The sequence below is a fragment of the Aquarana catesbeiana genome, linkage group LG09 (genome assembly GCF_042186555.1).
Source record: "Aquarana catesbeiana isolate 2022-GZ linkage group LG09, ASM4218655v1, whole genome shotgun sequence".
Classification (NCBI taxonomy): Eukaryota; Metazoa; Chordata; class Amphibia; order Anura; family Ranidae; genus Aquarana; species Aquarana catesbeiana.
The window spans coordinates 283,398,073-283,416,234 of NC_133332.1; the positions used below are offsets into that span (position 1 = coordinate 283,398,073).

General features: G+C 44.1%; 1 protein-coding gene across 1 annotated transcript in view; it reads right to left on the reverse strand.

Annotated features, from left to right (window-relative positions):
• The window catches only part of ADGRD2 (adhesion G protein-coupled receptor D2), a 1,056,485-nt gene that overhangs the window by 372,365 nt on the left and 665,958 nt on the right, over window positions 1-18,162 (reverse strand). The window contains exon 22 of the mRNA XM_073600363.1: window positions 11,020-11,073. Coding sequence (XP_073456464.1) covers window positions 11,020-11,073 — 54 coding nt within the window. The remainder of the gene's footprint in view (window positions 1-11,019; window positions 11,074-18,162) is intronic.

Genomic DNA, 18,162 nt, shown 5'->3' on the forward strand with positions numbered 1-18,162 from the left:
GAGTCTATAGGTAGAAAGACCTACCTGACCAGCCGGGCTCACCTCTCAGAGGTCCGGAGGCGGAGCTTTCCGCGGTAGGGGCGGGGCTTGCGGCGGTAGGGGCGGGAATATTCGTGGTCCAGGAGAGGCAATGCCAGTGCTCTGAGCACATACAGAGTACATGGGGCGGGGCAGGGCAGGGCAGGGTCAGAGCGTCAGTGGAGCTCCCTGCCCCACCCCTCCCTGCTGACAGAGCCTCCCTCAGCCTAAACCGAGCCCGACAGCCATCTGATAAAACACCAGCGCCGCAATCCTGCAGGCTGACCACGGCGCCGGTGGCTATATTAGTCTGGGAGGACAGGTGGGGTTTTTTTTTTCATGCAGAGGGCGGCTTTTTGCCGCCCCTTCCCCCCATGGCGCCCATGGCACTTGCCATGGCTGCCATACCTTAGATACGCCACTGTGACAATGAAATGGTTAAAGTCTCTGCAAGTACCTTTCTGATCTGTTAGAAATTTCCTTAGGTCCTATGGCAAGTCATACATTATGCAATTTTCTTTCCTTCAACCACATGCTGAAGGAAAGTAAATTGCTTGTTAACCCCATCAATGCAGTCAGTGTTGATGGGGAATCTCTCCTGCAGCACTATTTGTGTTCTGCCAGCAGGGAGCGTGGGGAGGCTCCCCACCAGCAGAATACAATGATCACTGCTGGTGGCTATAGTGGCAGTGATTGTGCGAAAAAACCTCAACAGGCTGGTTGTACTGAAGTTGATTGATGGATGAATTTAGATCTGTCTATGGCCAGTTAAAGTCTTGTTGTGGGCTAACAATGCAGTGTTTTGTGGACTGAGTGGGGTTAGTCCTCCCAGTGTCTTTTGCTAAACTGTTGAACCAAACTAAAGTACTCTCAAATAACTACAACATAAAGGCTAATCATTCTATAGTCTATGATAAGAACTAGGGAGGCTAACGAACCTCTTTGAGATAACACTTTCCGTTCTGGAACACATCATGTATCCACTACTGCTGTATTGGATTTCATTATGTACCGTATGTATTAATGTCTTTAAGCTTACATCTAGTGCCAGTATAGTGCCAATACTACAACTCGTTTTTATTTTGGTAATGGTGCATACCTCCCAACATTTGAAATTGACAATGAGGGACAGCAGTTAAGGCAAAAAGATGCAGTGCGCAAAGCGTGCTGTGGCGAAAAGTGGATGTGGCTAAATTGTGCTGGATATTATGTGTCACCTAAAGGAACATAGTTAAACTGATGCTCTGTGGAGGTAGAGGTGAGCACTAGTGCTCTACAGAGGTAGAGGGGGGCATTGGAGCTCTGCATGTGGGAGAGGGGGGGCCTTGGCACTCAGAAGAGGAAAAGGGGGCACTGGCACTCAGCAGATGAAGAGGGGGCACTGGTAACCTGCGGAGGTAAAGAGGTGTACTGGTGCTCTGCAGAGGTTTAGGTGGAGCAATGGCACTCTGGGGAGAAAAGGGGGGGCACTGGTGCTCCGCAATGGAGGTAGAGATCTGCAGTGATAGAGGGGGGCACTGGCACTTTGTGGAGGTAGAAGGGGGCCTTGGTTCTCTGCCTAAAAGTGGGGGGAACTGACATTCTGCAGAGGGAGAGGGGGGCAGTGGCACTTTGTGGAGGAAAAAAGGAGAACTAATTCTTTTGTAGAGGTAGTGGAGGGCACTGGCACTCTGAGGAAAGGGGGGGGGGCTCTGATGCTCTGTGCAGAGAGATTGGCTGAAAGAGATAAGTGGGGCTGATTTTAGGGGTGCTGGAACTTCTTTAAGGTAGAACTAGGCAGGAAGCTTACTGTATGTAATAGAAAGGAGTTCTTACAAATCACTGTACTAGCAGAGAATATTGATTACAAAGAGACAGTTCAGGTGCTGTGCTGTGTAATGATACTCAATACATAAAATGGTGGAACAAAACTAGAATCCCTTGTGATATGTGATAAAACATGAGCACCAAATTGGTGCCCAAACATATTCATACAACCACAAAGTTCCTCAATAGAAGTGCTGGGGGACACTATATTTCTGTACAGCCACACGCTAGTGTTGTAGAAGCTGGTGGCTGGTAGATATAGTTCCACATCAATGGAAGACCAAAACGACAGATGATGCGAACATATAAAAAATATATATTGTTTATTGGTCAAACAATTAATTAAAAAGAGAGAAAAAAACTCCTTTATCAATAAACTAGTCTTTATGAATGTCAGTCACATATTGCCATAATCCCACATTAATGTAACTGAAAGGCTGAAGCCACGTACCATAGTCGAAGCAGGTGCTGTAGAGGAGATGGTCTGCCCAGGTAGAACCACCCATTACCCTAGATGGAAATTAAAAGATGATGAGCGAAGGATATGGTGAAGAGCCCAATGTGTACCACCGTGGTGAACTGCTGGCCCGATGTCGGAAAAACAGGTGTATTGGAGCAGCCAGAGGTGACATAAGGGTTGTACACCAGGACCGCGGGCTCGCTGGTCAACCCCAAGACAAACCCGGGATGCTCAGGCAAAGAGTGGATGGCTGCAGTTTCCGGACATCACACTGGATGGGACGTCAAGGCTGCAATGGTCACTAGATGAGGTGTGTAGTATGGAACTAGGAAAAGGCAAACGGCGTTCCATGGAGCAATCTCTCAGAAGGCTGTCATTAAGACGCGTTTTGAGCATTGGCCCACCTTCAGGTCAGGTGACAACTGACAGCCTATGAGAGTTAAATAGGAAATGCATGGGGAGCCAATTATATCCTAAAGGTAGAATGACCTCCTTTTTCCTCCTCCAGCATAGCCATGTAAACAGATATAAACATTAGTAATACACAAGCATAAAACATAGATCCACTGAACAATTTAATAAAAATATGTTAACTGGTTATATATCCTATAGAAAGATATATACTACAATAAATAATATATAATAGATAGTAATAAATAAATTAAATAACATAAAAATTAAAAAAAAAGAAAAGTAATTTAAAAAGAAAAAAAAAATTTAAGAATAAAAAAAATAAAAAATAGATGAATGGAAAATATATACAGTGAACTATGGCACGTGGTTTTAGCCTTTCAGTTACATTGATGTGGGATTATGGCAATATGTGACCGACATCCATAAAGACTAGTTTGTTTATACAGGAGCTTTTTTCTCTCTTTTAAGTTTGTTGTTTGACCAATAAACAATATATATATGTAGCGCTGGTAGATTTATGATCTACCATCTGATAGGTAAATTTAGTGAATTGCTCGTTATAGGAAGTTAGATTTGCCACTGTTCCAGCTTGGCTGATGTTGCTGGTGGTTTCACATTGTGCCGGTGGGTGTCGTTGTCACCATTGGCAGGTGTTGGAAAAGCAACGTGTTAAAGCAGATGAGTGCTCCTCTGTCCCGGGGACAACTCGGTGGAGGTGGTCCTCCGAGTTGCATTCTGGGAGAGGGTATTTATGGGACAGACGCCATGTTTAGGGGTTCGTTTTCAGCCACCTGCTGGCCCTCCTGGCTGACAGGTATGTGTTAGAATACCACCTCGTGGTCCTCCGTTCCGGAGGCCCGCATCGCTGTGGCGCGTGGGTGGGCCCAGAAGCCTGTCTGGGGCCTACCACAGCAGCCGAGGAATGGTCCTGAGCTGTCTATCCAGAGTGAAGAAGCTGGACAACCGAGAAGATCCCAGGGGAGGACCCGTCATGGAAGGATCATGCAGAGTGCTGGTCTGGAGAGGGGCCTGGTGACTCGGTTGGAGGACATATCCTGGAGTAGTCTTATTACATGGTACTGCTGGGTTGGCTTAGAGGTCCAAGTACTGTGTCTGACATTCATCGTGAACCAATAAACCCTGTGGCAGAGGATCGTACAGGTTTATTTCAAGCAAGTCTGTGGCAGAGACTTTTGTTCGTGCTACGTAATGGCTGCTAGGCAAGTGAGAGAGGCCTATCCAGGCGAGCAAAGATCGTGTCCCACAAAAGGGGATTGCATTCAATTACAGTATTCAACTTTAAAGGATGTTCTAAAGAAACCTAAAGAAAGGTATTTGAGCTTCCCCGCAGTTTTCCTCCTGCCTCTTTCCTGCTACTTCCTTTGTTACTTGGTTCAATAAAGCATTGAAAACGTACTCAAGTGTTGGTGCTTATATCGTCCAGAGGTAAACTCAACGGAACCCTAGACCCGATGCCGGTGAAACAGTGGTATCGAGAGTGAAGGTAACAGCCCGCTTAAACCAGCAGCTCCAGCGAGACTTAGTGCTACATATATATATATATATTTTATATGTTCGCATCATCTGTCATTTTGGTCTTCCATTTGTAGAACTATATCTACCAGCCACCAGCTTCTACAACACTGGTTTGTGGCTGTACAGACTTATAGTATCCCCCAGCACTTCTATTGGGGAACTTTGTGGTTATACTAGCAGAGCAGGGGATTTAATGAGAAGAGCAGCCTGTTTATGCAAGAAGGGCATAGATGCAGAAATTACCTCTTCCATGGCTTCCCAGCAGTGGTTATAGCACTTCTCACTGATGGCTGGGGGGGGGATTAGAAATAGGAGTGTGCCTAATCCAGACTCTGTATGCAGGCAGCGCAACACAAGGAAATTCTCCACACACACAATGATCCTGATCAGGAGCAGAGCAGAGGGAGAGAAGGGGGAGTGGCTACATCACACAGCTCCCCACTGCAACCAATGTGTGCAGAACGGGGCTTATTTATCATAAGCAGCAAACCAGAACAACACAGCGCTGCTGAGAAAGAGACAGTCGAGAAATGACAGCTGCACAGTTCTGCTGGCGGAACACAGCTCAGATCTGCAGGATTCTGGGACTCTGCTCAGTTTCTGGTATAGTCCTGCAAGATCCGGGATGGTTGGGAGGTACGATGGTGTTTCCAGCTTCCCTGTATGTTGGGGCTAGTTAGTTTGTTCCTTGAATAGGCCAAAAAATACACTTACCAGTTTAGGGATCCAGTGCTGACCTCACCTGGACTGGGTCTTTGCCGGTCTTTGGGTCTCCAGCATGACACTGGGATATGTCACAGGTCCTAGGGGGCTGCGGGTTTATTCACAAAGTGCATGCACTTTGGGTCTCCGGCGCTGCCATGTTTACTGTGGGAAGCCGGCTGCAAAGCAGCAGGGAGTCACAGCCGGCTTCCCACAGTAAGCATGGCAGCGCCGGAGACCCAAAGTGCATGCACTTTGTGAATAAACCCGCAGCCCCCTAGGACCTGCGACATATCCCAGTGTCAAAAGGGAAAAGGGATTGTGCACCTTAGTCAAGGGAATCTTCAGATGAAGTGCTAGGTCCCTATCAATGAAGTTACTAGCGGCATCAGAATCTATGAAAGCTGAGAGGTGATGAGAAAACTTGGCAGAACTAAGTGCAGGAACAAATAGTTTTTCTTGGGGAGGAAGCTTGCACAGTATAGTTTAAAGAAGCAGACAAGCGGACCCCACCCGCACTAGACAATTGGAATTTCCTGGCTATTTAGGGAAGCTGGTGACAAAGTGGCTTTGGTTGCTACCATATAAAAAGAGTCCATGGGTTCTTCTTCTAGCCTTTTGCCCAGAGGATAAATGAGTAGTGCCAATTTGCATGGACTGATTCTCCTGAAGAGGTTGAGAGAGCTCAGAAAGGTCTGACGGAGAAGAAGTGGGCAGCGTACTAGGGGCAAAGAAACAAACCTCTCTGTATGCCTTTCCCATAAACGCTGGTCTATACAGATGGCTATTTGCATGGTTTCATTCAGCAGCTTTGATTCAGGGTAGTGTAGTAGGGAGTCTTTGAGTCGGATAAGGCTAACCTGAACTGGCTTCTTAGAGCTGGGTCATTCCACCCTGAGTCAGGTGCTTAGGGTTGGAAATCAGGACAGTATTGTTTAGCGGTGCATTTATCCTGACATAATGACCTAAGGTTAGTTTCAACTGAGTGGCGACGGTGAAGATCATGACAGAGTAATCCCAGGGCCTTGAAAAATGCTTCAACTGACATCTGGGCTGGGTCTTCTCCAGGTAAGCTAAAAGCCCAAGACTGGGGGTCCCCCTGCAACCACGTAATAATCAAGTTTTGCTTCAGAACCAGAAGAGTGAGGCCTAAGCTTAAAGGGTAACTATACTTTTGTGGGGAAAACAAAAAGCAAATAAAGAAAAAATATTATAGTGTATACAATTGCGACTAGAGTCATATTGTAATTGAATGTTAATAAAAAAATGACATTTCCTGTTCAATCTGCAGCTGCTGTAATTTTCTGAAAATACAATACAATATGGCAACCTGGAGGTGTTGCCCCCCAAAAACATGATTTCCTGCTTGTGTGATTGGCTCACCGATTTTTCCAGAAGTCTGCACTGAGATACAAGTCAGATATTAGGCAGCTCCTGCACTAAAAATGGGATCGACCTAGGCTATCTCTGCAGAAGTGTGTGCCAGGTAACCGCTCCTGAGAAAAAAAAAGTGCCAAAAGTAGAAGAGCATCAGTGGACCATCTCTTAAGGTGTTTAAGCTATCTGTCGAGGGTGCTTATGCAGCAGGTGAACAAACTGGCTGGATGTACTGAAGTTTATGCATGAAGCAGTGTTTGAAACAGAACAGTAAAGAGACAAATTTCAAAGCTTTCTAAAGCTTTCACAATCTGCTATCTTTAAGGTTTTCCTGTGCCTTAGGGAGCACACATAGCCACAGTGCACATGGCTGCAACATAGATCCTGAGCATACCTCCCAACTTTTTGAGAAGGGAACGAGGGACACCTAATAACAAAAGTATGTAGGCATAGGACACACTCCCTACTATGCGCCTTAAGGAGAATTTTACAAGAATAAATTTACCATATTTACTTGAGTATAAGCCGACCCGAATATAAGCTGAGGCACCTAATTTTACCACAAAAAACTGGGAAAACTTATTGACTCGAGTATAAGCCTAGGGTGGGAAATGCAGCACCTACTGGTAAACAATGCCCATCTGCAGCCTCACTGTGCCCATTTGCAGCCTCACTGTGCCCATTTGCAGCCTCACTCTGCCCACCTGCAGCCTCATTGTGCCCATCTGCAGCCTCACTGTGCCCACCTATACCTTTGATTACAAACAGCGGGTGTCTCCCGCTGTGTCATGCAAATGCAGTCTTAGTTCGGCAGCCATCCACTGTAACAAAGCTCCGCCTCCTCATCCGTGATAGAGGGAACACTGATTCCCAGCATTACATAGTTACATAGTAGGTGAGGTTGAAAAAAGACACAAGTCCATCAAGTCCAACCTATGTGTGTGATTATATGTCAGTATTCCATTGTATATCCCTGTATGTTGTTGTTGTTCAAGTGCTTATCTAATAGTTTCTTGAAACTATCAATGCCCCCCCACTGAGACCACCACCTGTGGAAGGGAATTCCACATCCTTGTTGCTCTTACAGTAAAAAACCCTCTACGTAGTTTAAGGTTAAACCTCTTTTCTTCTAATTTTAATGAGTGGCCACGAGTCTTGTTAAACTCCCTTCTGCGAAAGTTTTATCCCTATTGTGGGGTCACCAGTACGGTATTTGTATATTGAAATCATATCCCCTCTTAAGCGTCTCTTCTCCAGAGAGAACAAGTTCAGTGCTCGCAACCTTTCCTCATAACTAATATCCTCCAGATCCTTTATTAGCTTTGTTGCCCTTCATTGTATCAGTGTTCCATCTATCACAGACGAGGAGGAGGCGGGGCTTTGTTACAGTGGACGGCCACCAAACAGTTAAGACTGCATGACACAGCGGGAGACCCTCACTCGAGTATAAGCCAGAAAAAGTCGGCTTATACTCGAGTATATACAGTAGTTAAACCCACAAGTGCTTTCTTTTACCACTGCCATTCCTTTATATTTGCTTTTGAAATTTACAAATGCAGCAATTTAGAATTTGGATGAAGGGTTTAGCACTGTGAAACACTTTTTGAAAGATAAATAAAGATAAATAGTGCATACTATAGTAAACTATATACGTAGGTCAGATCAAAACGAGGGACAAATAAAGAGGACAGAGGGACTTTGTTCCAAATCCCTCAAAATCAGGGACAGTTTGGAGTTATGCGCTGAGGTCTGCTAGCAAATTACTGTTTCTGACGCAGCTAGGATCAGATTATGGTTTCCTGCAATAATGTGCCTATCTGCAATAGTTGGAAGCACGCTTATCTACAGTTAGAAAGCTATAAAACTGTCTGAAAAATACTCTTCTCTTCTATATGGTAAAACATTAGTACTAATTTGCACAGCTGTCACCACACAGGTCATCCAAAAGGGCAGCTAAAGTTTAAAATTCTTCTCTGAAGGTAACTACCTCCACCATAAAGTGTGGTAGAGAAATACCTTTGATTACTCAAATGTCTCAGATTCACACAGCTCCCCAACTGGCACACTGGCTAAAATGCAGATTGTAAGAAATATAAGTCACATAAAAGAAAATTACGTAATAACATTAATGAAAATATAGCAAAATGATTTGGACTCAAGATTGACTAAGTCAAAGGTTATTTGGCATATCTTTCTAAAGCCGAATGTGCATTCATTTGATAATATTTATATAAAAAGTTAAAGGACAGGCCCATTGGACTGTGTTCCAAATCTTATCCTTCTAAATGCAATGCTATTTATACAAAATATACTATATATATATATATATATATATATATATATATATATATATATATTTACTGTCCCTCTACATCATATTTCTCTAAAAGTTATTCATCTGTACACTAAATTTTTACCATATATTTAGCAGTTTAAACCAGTGGCGGCCTGTCCATAGGGGCGGCGCCCCCCCCAAGCTAGTTACAAAAAAAAGGCCCTTTAAGAGAAAAAAATTCCTTTAAGTGCACTGTGTTCGGGCGCCAGACACAGTGCGCTATGGGAAGCGTGATGCCAATGCAATCCCGTGATTGCAGGCGAGACCCTTCATTTGCGTGGTTTTCTGATGCTTTCTGGAGCACTGCAGAGTGCCTCTACACTCTCATAGTGTCATTCTTCTTCATGTCTTTTTTTTTTTGCTTGGAACCACCGTAGGAAATGGGTGGTGCTTTCCCCGGGCGGCAGCGTCACTTCCGGTTTCGGCTCTGTGGATGGAGAAGCCAGGTAATGTGTTCTAACAACACCCTGTAATTGTCTGTCCACCCCACCCATAAACAGCAGCACCTTGTGCTGTATGTAGTCTCAGGGCCGGTGCTACCACTAGGCAAAGTAGGCAGCCGCCTGGGGCGCACTACCACGTAGGGAGCAGCCATGGCCTCTGTCTCAGTGAAGCTCCAGGCGTGTGTGAGCTCGCCCCTGTTCAGTGCCGGGCCGGCTGTCCTGGGAACACATCTGCTGCGCACTACCAATGTTCTGCTGAGCACCCCGCTGTCACATCTCCTCACACATGAATATCTCATGGTGCCTTTACTCCAGCGTGTCCCTCTGGTGTGGCGCTGTGTGTGAGTGCAGCGGAGGGGCGGGACTCGGTGGAGATAGGAGCATTGAGAGAGGCTGGGAGGTCAGTTAGCTGACCTCCCAGCCAGCAGGGACACCATGGAGCGGCTGGATGGCGATGCTGGCAGGGACACCTAAGCAATACTGCCCGCCCAGCGCTGTGGAGAGCCCTGATGTGATGGTCGATGAAGCTCAGAGGTAAGGAGGAGGATGGATCCTCCTCATCTACATCGAGAAGCGTGTGTGGGGGATGGGGGGTGAGTAATGCAGGAAATAGGAATCAGGAGTTCAGTGTATGTATCAGGTAGGTGGGCCAGTGTATGTGCAAGGTAGGTGGGCCAGTGTATGTGGTAGGTAGGTCAGTGTATGTGTCAGATAGGTAGGTTAGTGTATGTGTCAGGTAGGTATGTAGAGCAGTGTATGTGTCAGGTAGGTGAGTCAGTGTATGTGTCAGGTAGGTGGGCCAGTGTATGTGTCAGGTAGGTGGGTCAGTGTATGGGTCGGGTAGGTGGGTCAGGTAGGTGGGCCAGTGTATGGGCCAGGTAGGTGGGCCAGTGTATGGGTCAGGTAGGTGGCTCAGTGTATGGGTCAAGTAGGTGAGCCAGTGTATGGGTCAGGTAGGTGGGTCAGTGTATGTGTCAGGTGTGGGCCAGTGTATGGGTCAGGTAGGTGGGTCAGTGTATGGGTCAGGTAGGTGAGCCAGTGTATGGGTCAGGTAGATCACATGTTACAAGAGCAGGGCAAAGGGGGTGGAGTCAGAGGTGGAGCCAAGGAGGCGGTAAAATGAGGTTTTGCCTAGGGTGTCAAAAATCCTTGCACCAGCCCCGCATAGTCTTCTCATCCTGTGATTGGACTGAGGGCGGGGGGGGTGCCCTGCTTCACCTCTGCTCCCCGAATCAACCTCCGCTCCACGCCCTTCACCCGACAATCTGTTGGAGCATTTCATTACACATCTCCTGTATGTGTATACCACGAGGGGTCCCAGCACTGTGTTCTAGAGCCATGGCTTACAGGTCTCTGTTCTCTTATCTATCTATCTATCTATCTATCTATCTATCTATCTATCTATCTATCTATCTATCTACAGTATTTATCTGTTTGTCTATTTACAGTATCTGTCTATCTGTATCTATCTGTCCTATCTAATCTATCTCTCTGTCTGTCTGTAGGGTTGGTTGGGACTTTCTTTGCGCCCCCCCCAAAAAAACGGAGCATCAGCCACCACTGGTTTAAACATCACTTAACAATTCACCACAATATAGATGTGCATTTTGCCATTGATTTAGCCATGAACACAAGGTGAATGTAGTTACGTAATGCAGCATGTTGAATGCACCTGGGCCAACCAGAGTTTTTTCTATATGCCCCTTTGTTTTGATAGCATTCTGTATTACATGCATATAAAGACTTTATAAACTTAACAATTGGCTTATACATTTTAAAACATAAAAAAAAAAAAAAATGACAAATGTTTCCTTTTTCATAAATAAAGTGGATGAAAGGTCTGCCAAAATGTATAATAGGCAAAAACTGTGTGTTTGTAGAACTATTAGACAGTTATTCATTTCAAAAAACATTTTATTCTAACTTACCGTGAATGAAAGGGCCCGTTTCTTTTCTTTCATCCTCTGAATGGCATTTCTGACCTAGAAACAAATATTCTACATAATTCAACAAATATCTTGGACATTTCATAACATGTTTTCTTCTCTTTTTTTTTTAACAATGCCAAAACACAAAACCATCAAGCATAGAAGACTCATAATCGTGAGAATGGTATGCTCTTACTCTTTTCTAAGCTGTGTACAGTGCTCAGTATTTTAAAGTTCAAAGTGACTGAATAAACCAATCATTTACTCATCATTTCATTAAAGGAGAATTATAGCCAAAGTTATTTTGGCTGTACTACTCCTATAGATCAGAGGAGTGCAGTTTGTTCTGCACTGCTGTGATCCGTTTTCAGCTGATGTCATAGAGCTGCTCCATGCTCAGAAAGGATCAGCCCAAAAGCCTGGGCCGGTAGCTGGCTCAGCAGGCCCTCCCGCCCCCTCCACAGCCCAGCACTCCAGCAAACGCACGCGCGGGGGGGGGTAGAGAGCCAGAGACTGACAGAGGACTGAGCAATCAGCGGTCTTTGATCGATTAGTTGTTAATGCAGAGCCGGCAGGGGATAGATGCAGCATCAGAGATCGATACTGCATTCACCTACAGTAGGTGACTATAAATGTTTTTTTTAAAAGTCAATACTTCCCTTTCAAAGAAAAATAGACTGCAAAACAGTATAAAGTGTGCATGTGATTAGCAGTGCCAAGTCCATCCACAATTTATTTGTGCAAGTTAAATCAATGTTTCTCACAAATTTTTCGATAAAGGCACCCTTTAAAAGTCTGCATATTCTTGAGGTACCCTATACTAAAATGTAGAAAACAAAATGATTAACTTTGCCTAACACAGCAACATCTACACATGTAGGACACCCAATGTTAGATGTGATTTATTCTTATGAGGCAAACGCACCTTTGCACACCGGTACTGACTAGGTACACTTCCATTGTTTCTCTTCTCCCTCAGTTTTTCTCCCTCGCTTAGCTAATGTGACCTCAATGCTGATAGAGAGGGGAAAACAAGGATTCTGTGCAGGCATACAATGTCTACCTTATCAACCGATGATGTAATTGGTTGTTAGTACACAGGCAACTAGAAGGTTGTAATGGTACACAATGAAAACCTGTGGCTTTGTGTAACCAAAAGGCAGGCTTGACCCACCCGCTGGCTTGTATACAATTTTGGGCAATTTTTAGGCATTTTACCAAGGCATCCTCTGGGTAGACCTGAAGGCACCATGGTTGAAAAAGGCTCAATTAGATAGTCCTCCATAAAGTGCAAGCTTCATTGCATAAAATCACAAACTTTTTAATCCTCTTTTATCCTCACAGGATCACCTTCACCTAAAAAATAACCAGATATAAGTTTTTTTGAGGAAAAAACTTCCACATATAGGAGAGAGCCTTTCTCACATCTTACTCCCATATTAGCTTCAAAGTATGGCATAACAGAAAAGGAAGACCATCATAGCGCTACACTGCATTTATCATATTAAAAATATAAAACAAGGTAAAAAAAAACCTCACAATCACTGAGTGCCTGCCCAACACCGAAGGATAAACATTCAGTTGTAGAAGAGTCACTGCACACCATACTGTAAGTCTGTGTGCATGCATACCTCCATGCGTGATGATAATTCTGTATCATAGCCCCACTGGCACATTTTGGCACAAGCTGGCTTTTTTAAGAGCACTATCTGCACTTTCTTTTAATTTATTGAAATGATGAGTAATTAGTCAATTTGCACTGCAAAAAACTTTTTTTTTTTTTTGCTTGTATATTCTTGCAGTTTGCCAAAACATTATATTGTCTATTTTAAAAAAAATGTATATTTACTAACATTTATGCAAATCTTTATATTCTGTGTCTTCTCTAAAAAATGTAAATGTGACATATCCATAATTACCAAGCTGGCCCAATGGGAGTATAAAAAATAGATTATTCCTTGAGTTTGGTTTCAAGAGGTTATATGTGGCATAAAGACATTTATTTGTCAAATAGTGCAGAGATTTAAGTGATCATTGCCATTGCTTAATCTTTCTAATCTATGTCCACTCACCCTGAAATCCAGGGAGTCATGCTGTTTTTACCCCTGTCACCCTGCAGGATGTATAAATCTCCCTTGATTATTTTCATTCATTAGAGAATGGCCTGCCCATCTCCCCTTAGGCCCCAATCACACCTGAGTGATTTGTAACTTGAAGCTCAAAGCTCCAAAATACTCAACAAGCCAAATCCCTTTGTTTTCTATAGCCCTTGTTCACATTTGAGCATTCTTTCGCCTGTAGCTGGATGCCTGTCGCTCTAAAAATACATGAGCTTATTTTCAGGCAGAATTTAGCATTTTTGGCTTCATAGACTTTAATAGAAATGCCTAAAAATTACTCAATTCAAGCATTTTCAAGCAAGCATTTTGTTCAGACATTTTTGTAGCCTATAATGACTGATGTCCTTCTCCTAGTGCTTTAAATTTGCTAAAACAAAAATACTTAAAGCTTAAATAACACATGTGATACACTTCTAAAATACTTTGTATACGCTTGTAAAAATGCTAAAAAATGCTCAGATAAAAACACCTTAAAATCGCTCTGCTCAGGTATCTTACAAAAGTAAGTACTCCCCTCACATTTTTACAGAATATTTTATTATATCGTTTCATGTGACAACACTGAATAAATGACACTTCGCTAAAATATAAAGTAGTGAGTGTACAGCTTGTATAACAGTGTAAATTTGCTGTCCCCTCAAAATAACTCAACACACAGCCATTAATGTCTAAACCGCTGGCAACAAAAGTGAGTACACCCCTAAGTGAAAATGTCCAAATTGGTCCCAATTAGCCATTTTGCCTACCCAGTGTCATGTGACTCATTAGTGTTACAAGGTCTCAGGTGTGAATGGGGAGCAGGTGTGGTAAATTTGGTGTTATCGCTCTCACTCTCTCATACTGGTCACTGGAAGTTCAACATGGCACCTCATGGCAAAGAACTCTCTGAGGATCTGAAAAAAAGAATTGTTGCTCTACATAAAGATAGCCTAGGCTATAAGAAGATTGCCATGACCCTGAAACTGAGCTTCAGCATGGTGGCCAAGACCATACAGCGGTTTAACAGGACAGGTTCCACTTAGAACAGGCCTCGCCATGGTCGACCAAAGAAGTTGAGTGCACATGCTCAGCGTCATATCCAGAGGTTGTCTTTGGGAAATAGATGTATGAGTGCTGCCAGCATTGCTGCAGAGGTTGAAGGGGTGGGGCATCAGCCTGTCAGTGCTCAGACCATACGCTGCACATTGCATCAAATTATTCTGTATGGCTGTCGTCCCAGAAGGAAGCCTCTTCTAAAGGTGATGCACAAGAAAGCCAGCTAAATGTTTGCTGAAGACAAGCAGACTAAGGACATGGATTAGTGGAACCATGTCCTGTGGTCTGATGAGACCAAGATAAACTTATTTGGTTCAGATGGTGTCAAGCGTGTGTGGTGGCAATCAGATAAGGAGTCAGCACTGGGGAGCTACAGTTCATTGAGGGAACCATGAATGCCAACATGTACTGTGACATTCTGAAGCAGGATATGATCCCCTCCCTTCGGAAACTGGGCCACAGGGCAGTATTCCAACATGATAACTACCCCAAACACAGGTCCAAGACAATCACTAGCTTGCTAAAGAAGCTGAGGGTAAAGGTGATGGACTGGCCAAGCATGTCTTCAGACCTAAAGCCTATTGAGCATCTGTGGGGCATCCTCAAATGGAAGGTGGAGGAGCGCAAGGTCTGTAACATCCACCAGTTCGGTGATGTCGTCAGGGAGGAGTGGAAGAGGACTCCAGTGGCAACCTGTGAAGCTCTGGTGAACTCCATGCCCAAGAGGGTTAAGGCAGTGCTGGAAAACAATGGTGGGCGTACAAAATATTGACACTTTGGGCCAATTTGGACATTTTCGCTTGGGGGTATTCACTTTTGTTGCCAGCGTTTTAAACATTAATGGCTGTGTGTTGAGTTATTTTGTGGGGACAGCAAATTTACACTGTTATACAAGCTGTACACTCACTACTTTACATTGTAGCAAAGTGTCATTTCTTCAGTGTTGTCACATGAAAAGATATAATAAAATATTTACAAAAATGTGAGAGGTGTACTCAATTTTGTGAGATACTGTATATATACATACGCACATATACACACACACACACACACACACACACACAGTGCTCAGCATAAATGAGTACACCCCTTTTGAAAAGTAAGATTTTAATCAACATCTCAATGAACACAAGAATAATTTCCAAACTTTTGACAAAACTGAGTCTTATAGAACATTTGATTAGCTCATTACATGGAAGCAAGGTTAATAATAAAACTTAGATTACAAAATCTTCAGTTTTACTCAAATTAGTTGATGTAAAAATGAATACATCCCAGAACAAAAACTACTACATCTAGAATTTTGTATGACCTCCATAATTTGTAAGGACAGCACCAAGTCTTCTAGGCATGGAATGAACAAGTTGGTGACATATTACAGCATCTATCTTTTTCCATTCTTAAAGAACAACCTCTTTCAGAGCCTGAATGCTGAATGGAGAGTAATGCTCAATTTGCCTCTTCAGAATTCCCCATAGGTGCTCGATTGGGTTCAGATCAGGAGACATACTTGGCCACTGAATCAGTTTCACCCTGTTTTTCTTCGGAAATTAAACAGTGGCCTTAGACATAGGCATGTGCAGGGGGTGTGCCAGGTGTGCCTGGGCACAACCTAATCACTAACTGCACATTCCCCCTACTGCCGGGGTTTCCCCTCATGTTGCACTTTTTCCCCCCACCCGGCTGCTGCAGTGGATGTTTCAGAATGGAGAGCAGGGAAAAGAGCTAGTAAATAATTAATTTACCTTCCCCTTCCTTTTATAAAGTAACACAGTTCCCAAAATTAGAACATTTTGGAGAAAGATTATTTATTACATAAAAGAAATTACTAGAAGAGAAATAGCGGATGATCCGTGGGTGGTGTTGTTTCACATAATAGAGGGAGACGCAGGTGCGGATCCAGGGGGGGGCAATGGGGCAATTGCCACCCCCGAGAGATTTGTTGCTGGCCGGGCGGATGAGAAAGCGGGCGAACCAGGCAGCGTGGTTTGCGGGTGGTCGGCACAGTTTGTGGGCGGGCAGGCCAGGCTGCCGCGTCAGTATGTGGGTGGCTTGGCATGAGCGCAATCAGGGGCAGAGGAGCAGAGAGAGGAGATCATCTCTCACCGCCTTGCATCCCTCCTGCAGTAACTTCTGCCCTCACTGTGCAGGCAGCGTGGGCAGCAGAGAGATTACATTATTTCTCTGCTGCCTGACTCTGGGAGTCTGGGACACAGAAAGAAACAAGCAAAACACCACCTTAGCAGGCAGTTGACAATCCGCAAGGTGTGGCAGGTGACGTGGCAAGTGACAATCTGCATCTGGTGGCAGGCAAGTCACAATTCGCAACGTGTGGCAGGCGACAGTGGTAAGTGACACACTCGGGGCTCCAAGTGATTCTACATTATGGTGAGTTGAACCATTTCATTTTATATTACATTGAAATAATAGAAATAATGCGCTTCAATCATCCTGAAACCATAACAACCATGGTGCCATGATGATTAAAGCGCCAACATCAGCCATTTTCCCGATAAATTGCCCACAAAAAAAAATATTTCTGACAGTGCCCCTCCCGAGACAAGACTCTGGATCTGCCCCTGGGGAGACGTGAGGCAATACAAGGATTCATTGATACCACATCTCCTAAATGCGGCCAAAAAACTCATCCCTAAGAAATGGCAAGAGGAGGAAAGCCCTCCAATATGGGATTGGATCAACGAGGTGGAGGAAACATTTAAAATGGAGCGCTTGAGAACAAATTTTGAAGAAAATAATGAAGGGTTTAGAGCGAAATGGGCATGCTGGAGGGAGTTTAAAAGATTGTGGAGTTATGCCAAGGAACTGAGAATATAGTTTCATCAGGGAAGTAGAAGAATTAAAGTTTCCTTATAGGGCGAATACGCAGAGATGGCGGGGGGGGGGGGGGGGATGGGAGGGAGGGGGGTAGAATGGGCTTTAGATGGGGTATTGTGGATGGTGACCCCTGGGGAATGCTTGTTTGTAATATTTCTATCAGTGCATATATTAAGCTACAATGATGTGACAAGAATTGAGATAGCAATGAGCCGGAATGGTGATTTAAGCTTCCCTATTAGAGTCTGCTTAAGTGGCAAAAAAAATAAATAAATAAAGTAACACAGTGAACACACTCACTGTGTTTATTCCTTACTGAAGCATAGTAAACCGTGTTTATTATGCTTCAGTTTGTGAATGAACAGGAAGCCGCTCAGCAAAGAGCACTACCCATTCATTCACTGTCCCCTGTAGCTGAGGCTGCAGAGAAAGTCATGTGAGCTTTGGGGGGCATACCCTAATGCAATAAGCTGCACACACCTATAACCTTAGATGTGTGTTTTGGATCATTGTCATGTTGGAAAAGTGCATGACAACCAAGGGCACGGAGATGGTAGCATCTTCTCTTTCAATATAGAGCAGTGTATCTGTGAATTCATGATACCATCAATGAAATGCAGCTCCCTGACACTAGCAGCACTCATGTAGCTGCACAGAAGGACACTGCCACCACCATGTTTCACTGTAGGCACCATGGATTTTTCTTTTTACTCCTCACCTTTGCCTCACCATACAGTTTTGAAGTTATCAATTCCAAAAACATTTATCTTGACCTTATTACTCCAGAGTACAGAGTCCCGGTAGTCTTCTTTTTCAGCATGGGCCCCAGCAAATTCTAGGTGGACTTTTTTTTTGCATGGGCTTTAGGAAAGGCTTCTTTCATGGGCGACACTCATGCATGCTATTCCTCTCTGCAGTGTACATCGTGTTGTGTCATGGGAAACAATCACCCAAGTTTGGCTCTCTTCTTCTTTAGCTAACTGCAGTAAACTTCATTAGTGATTTTCTTCAACCCTTCTCATCAGAAGACGCTCCCATCGAGGTGTTAACCTCCATGGATGGCTTGAACGTTTCTGTGAGATGGTTGCAGTTCCATCTTTGTTAGGTTTTTGTATCACTTTTGCTACGGTATTCTGACTGATAAGTAAAGCTT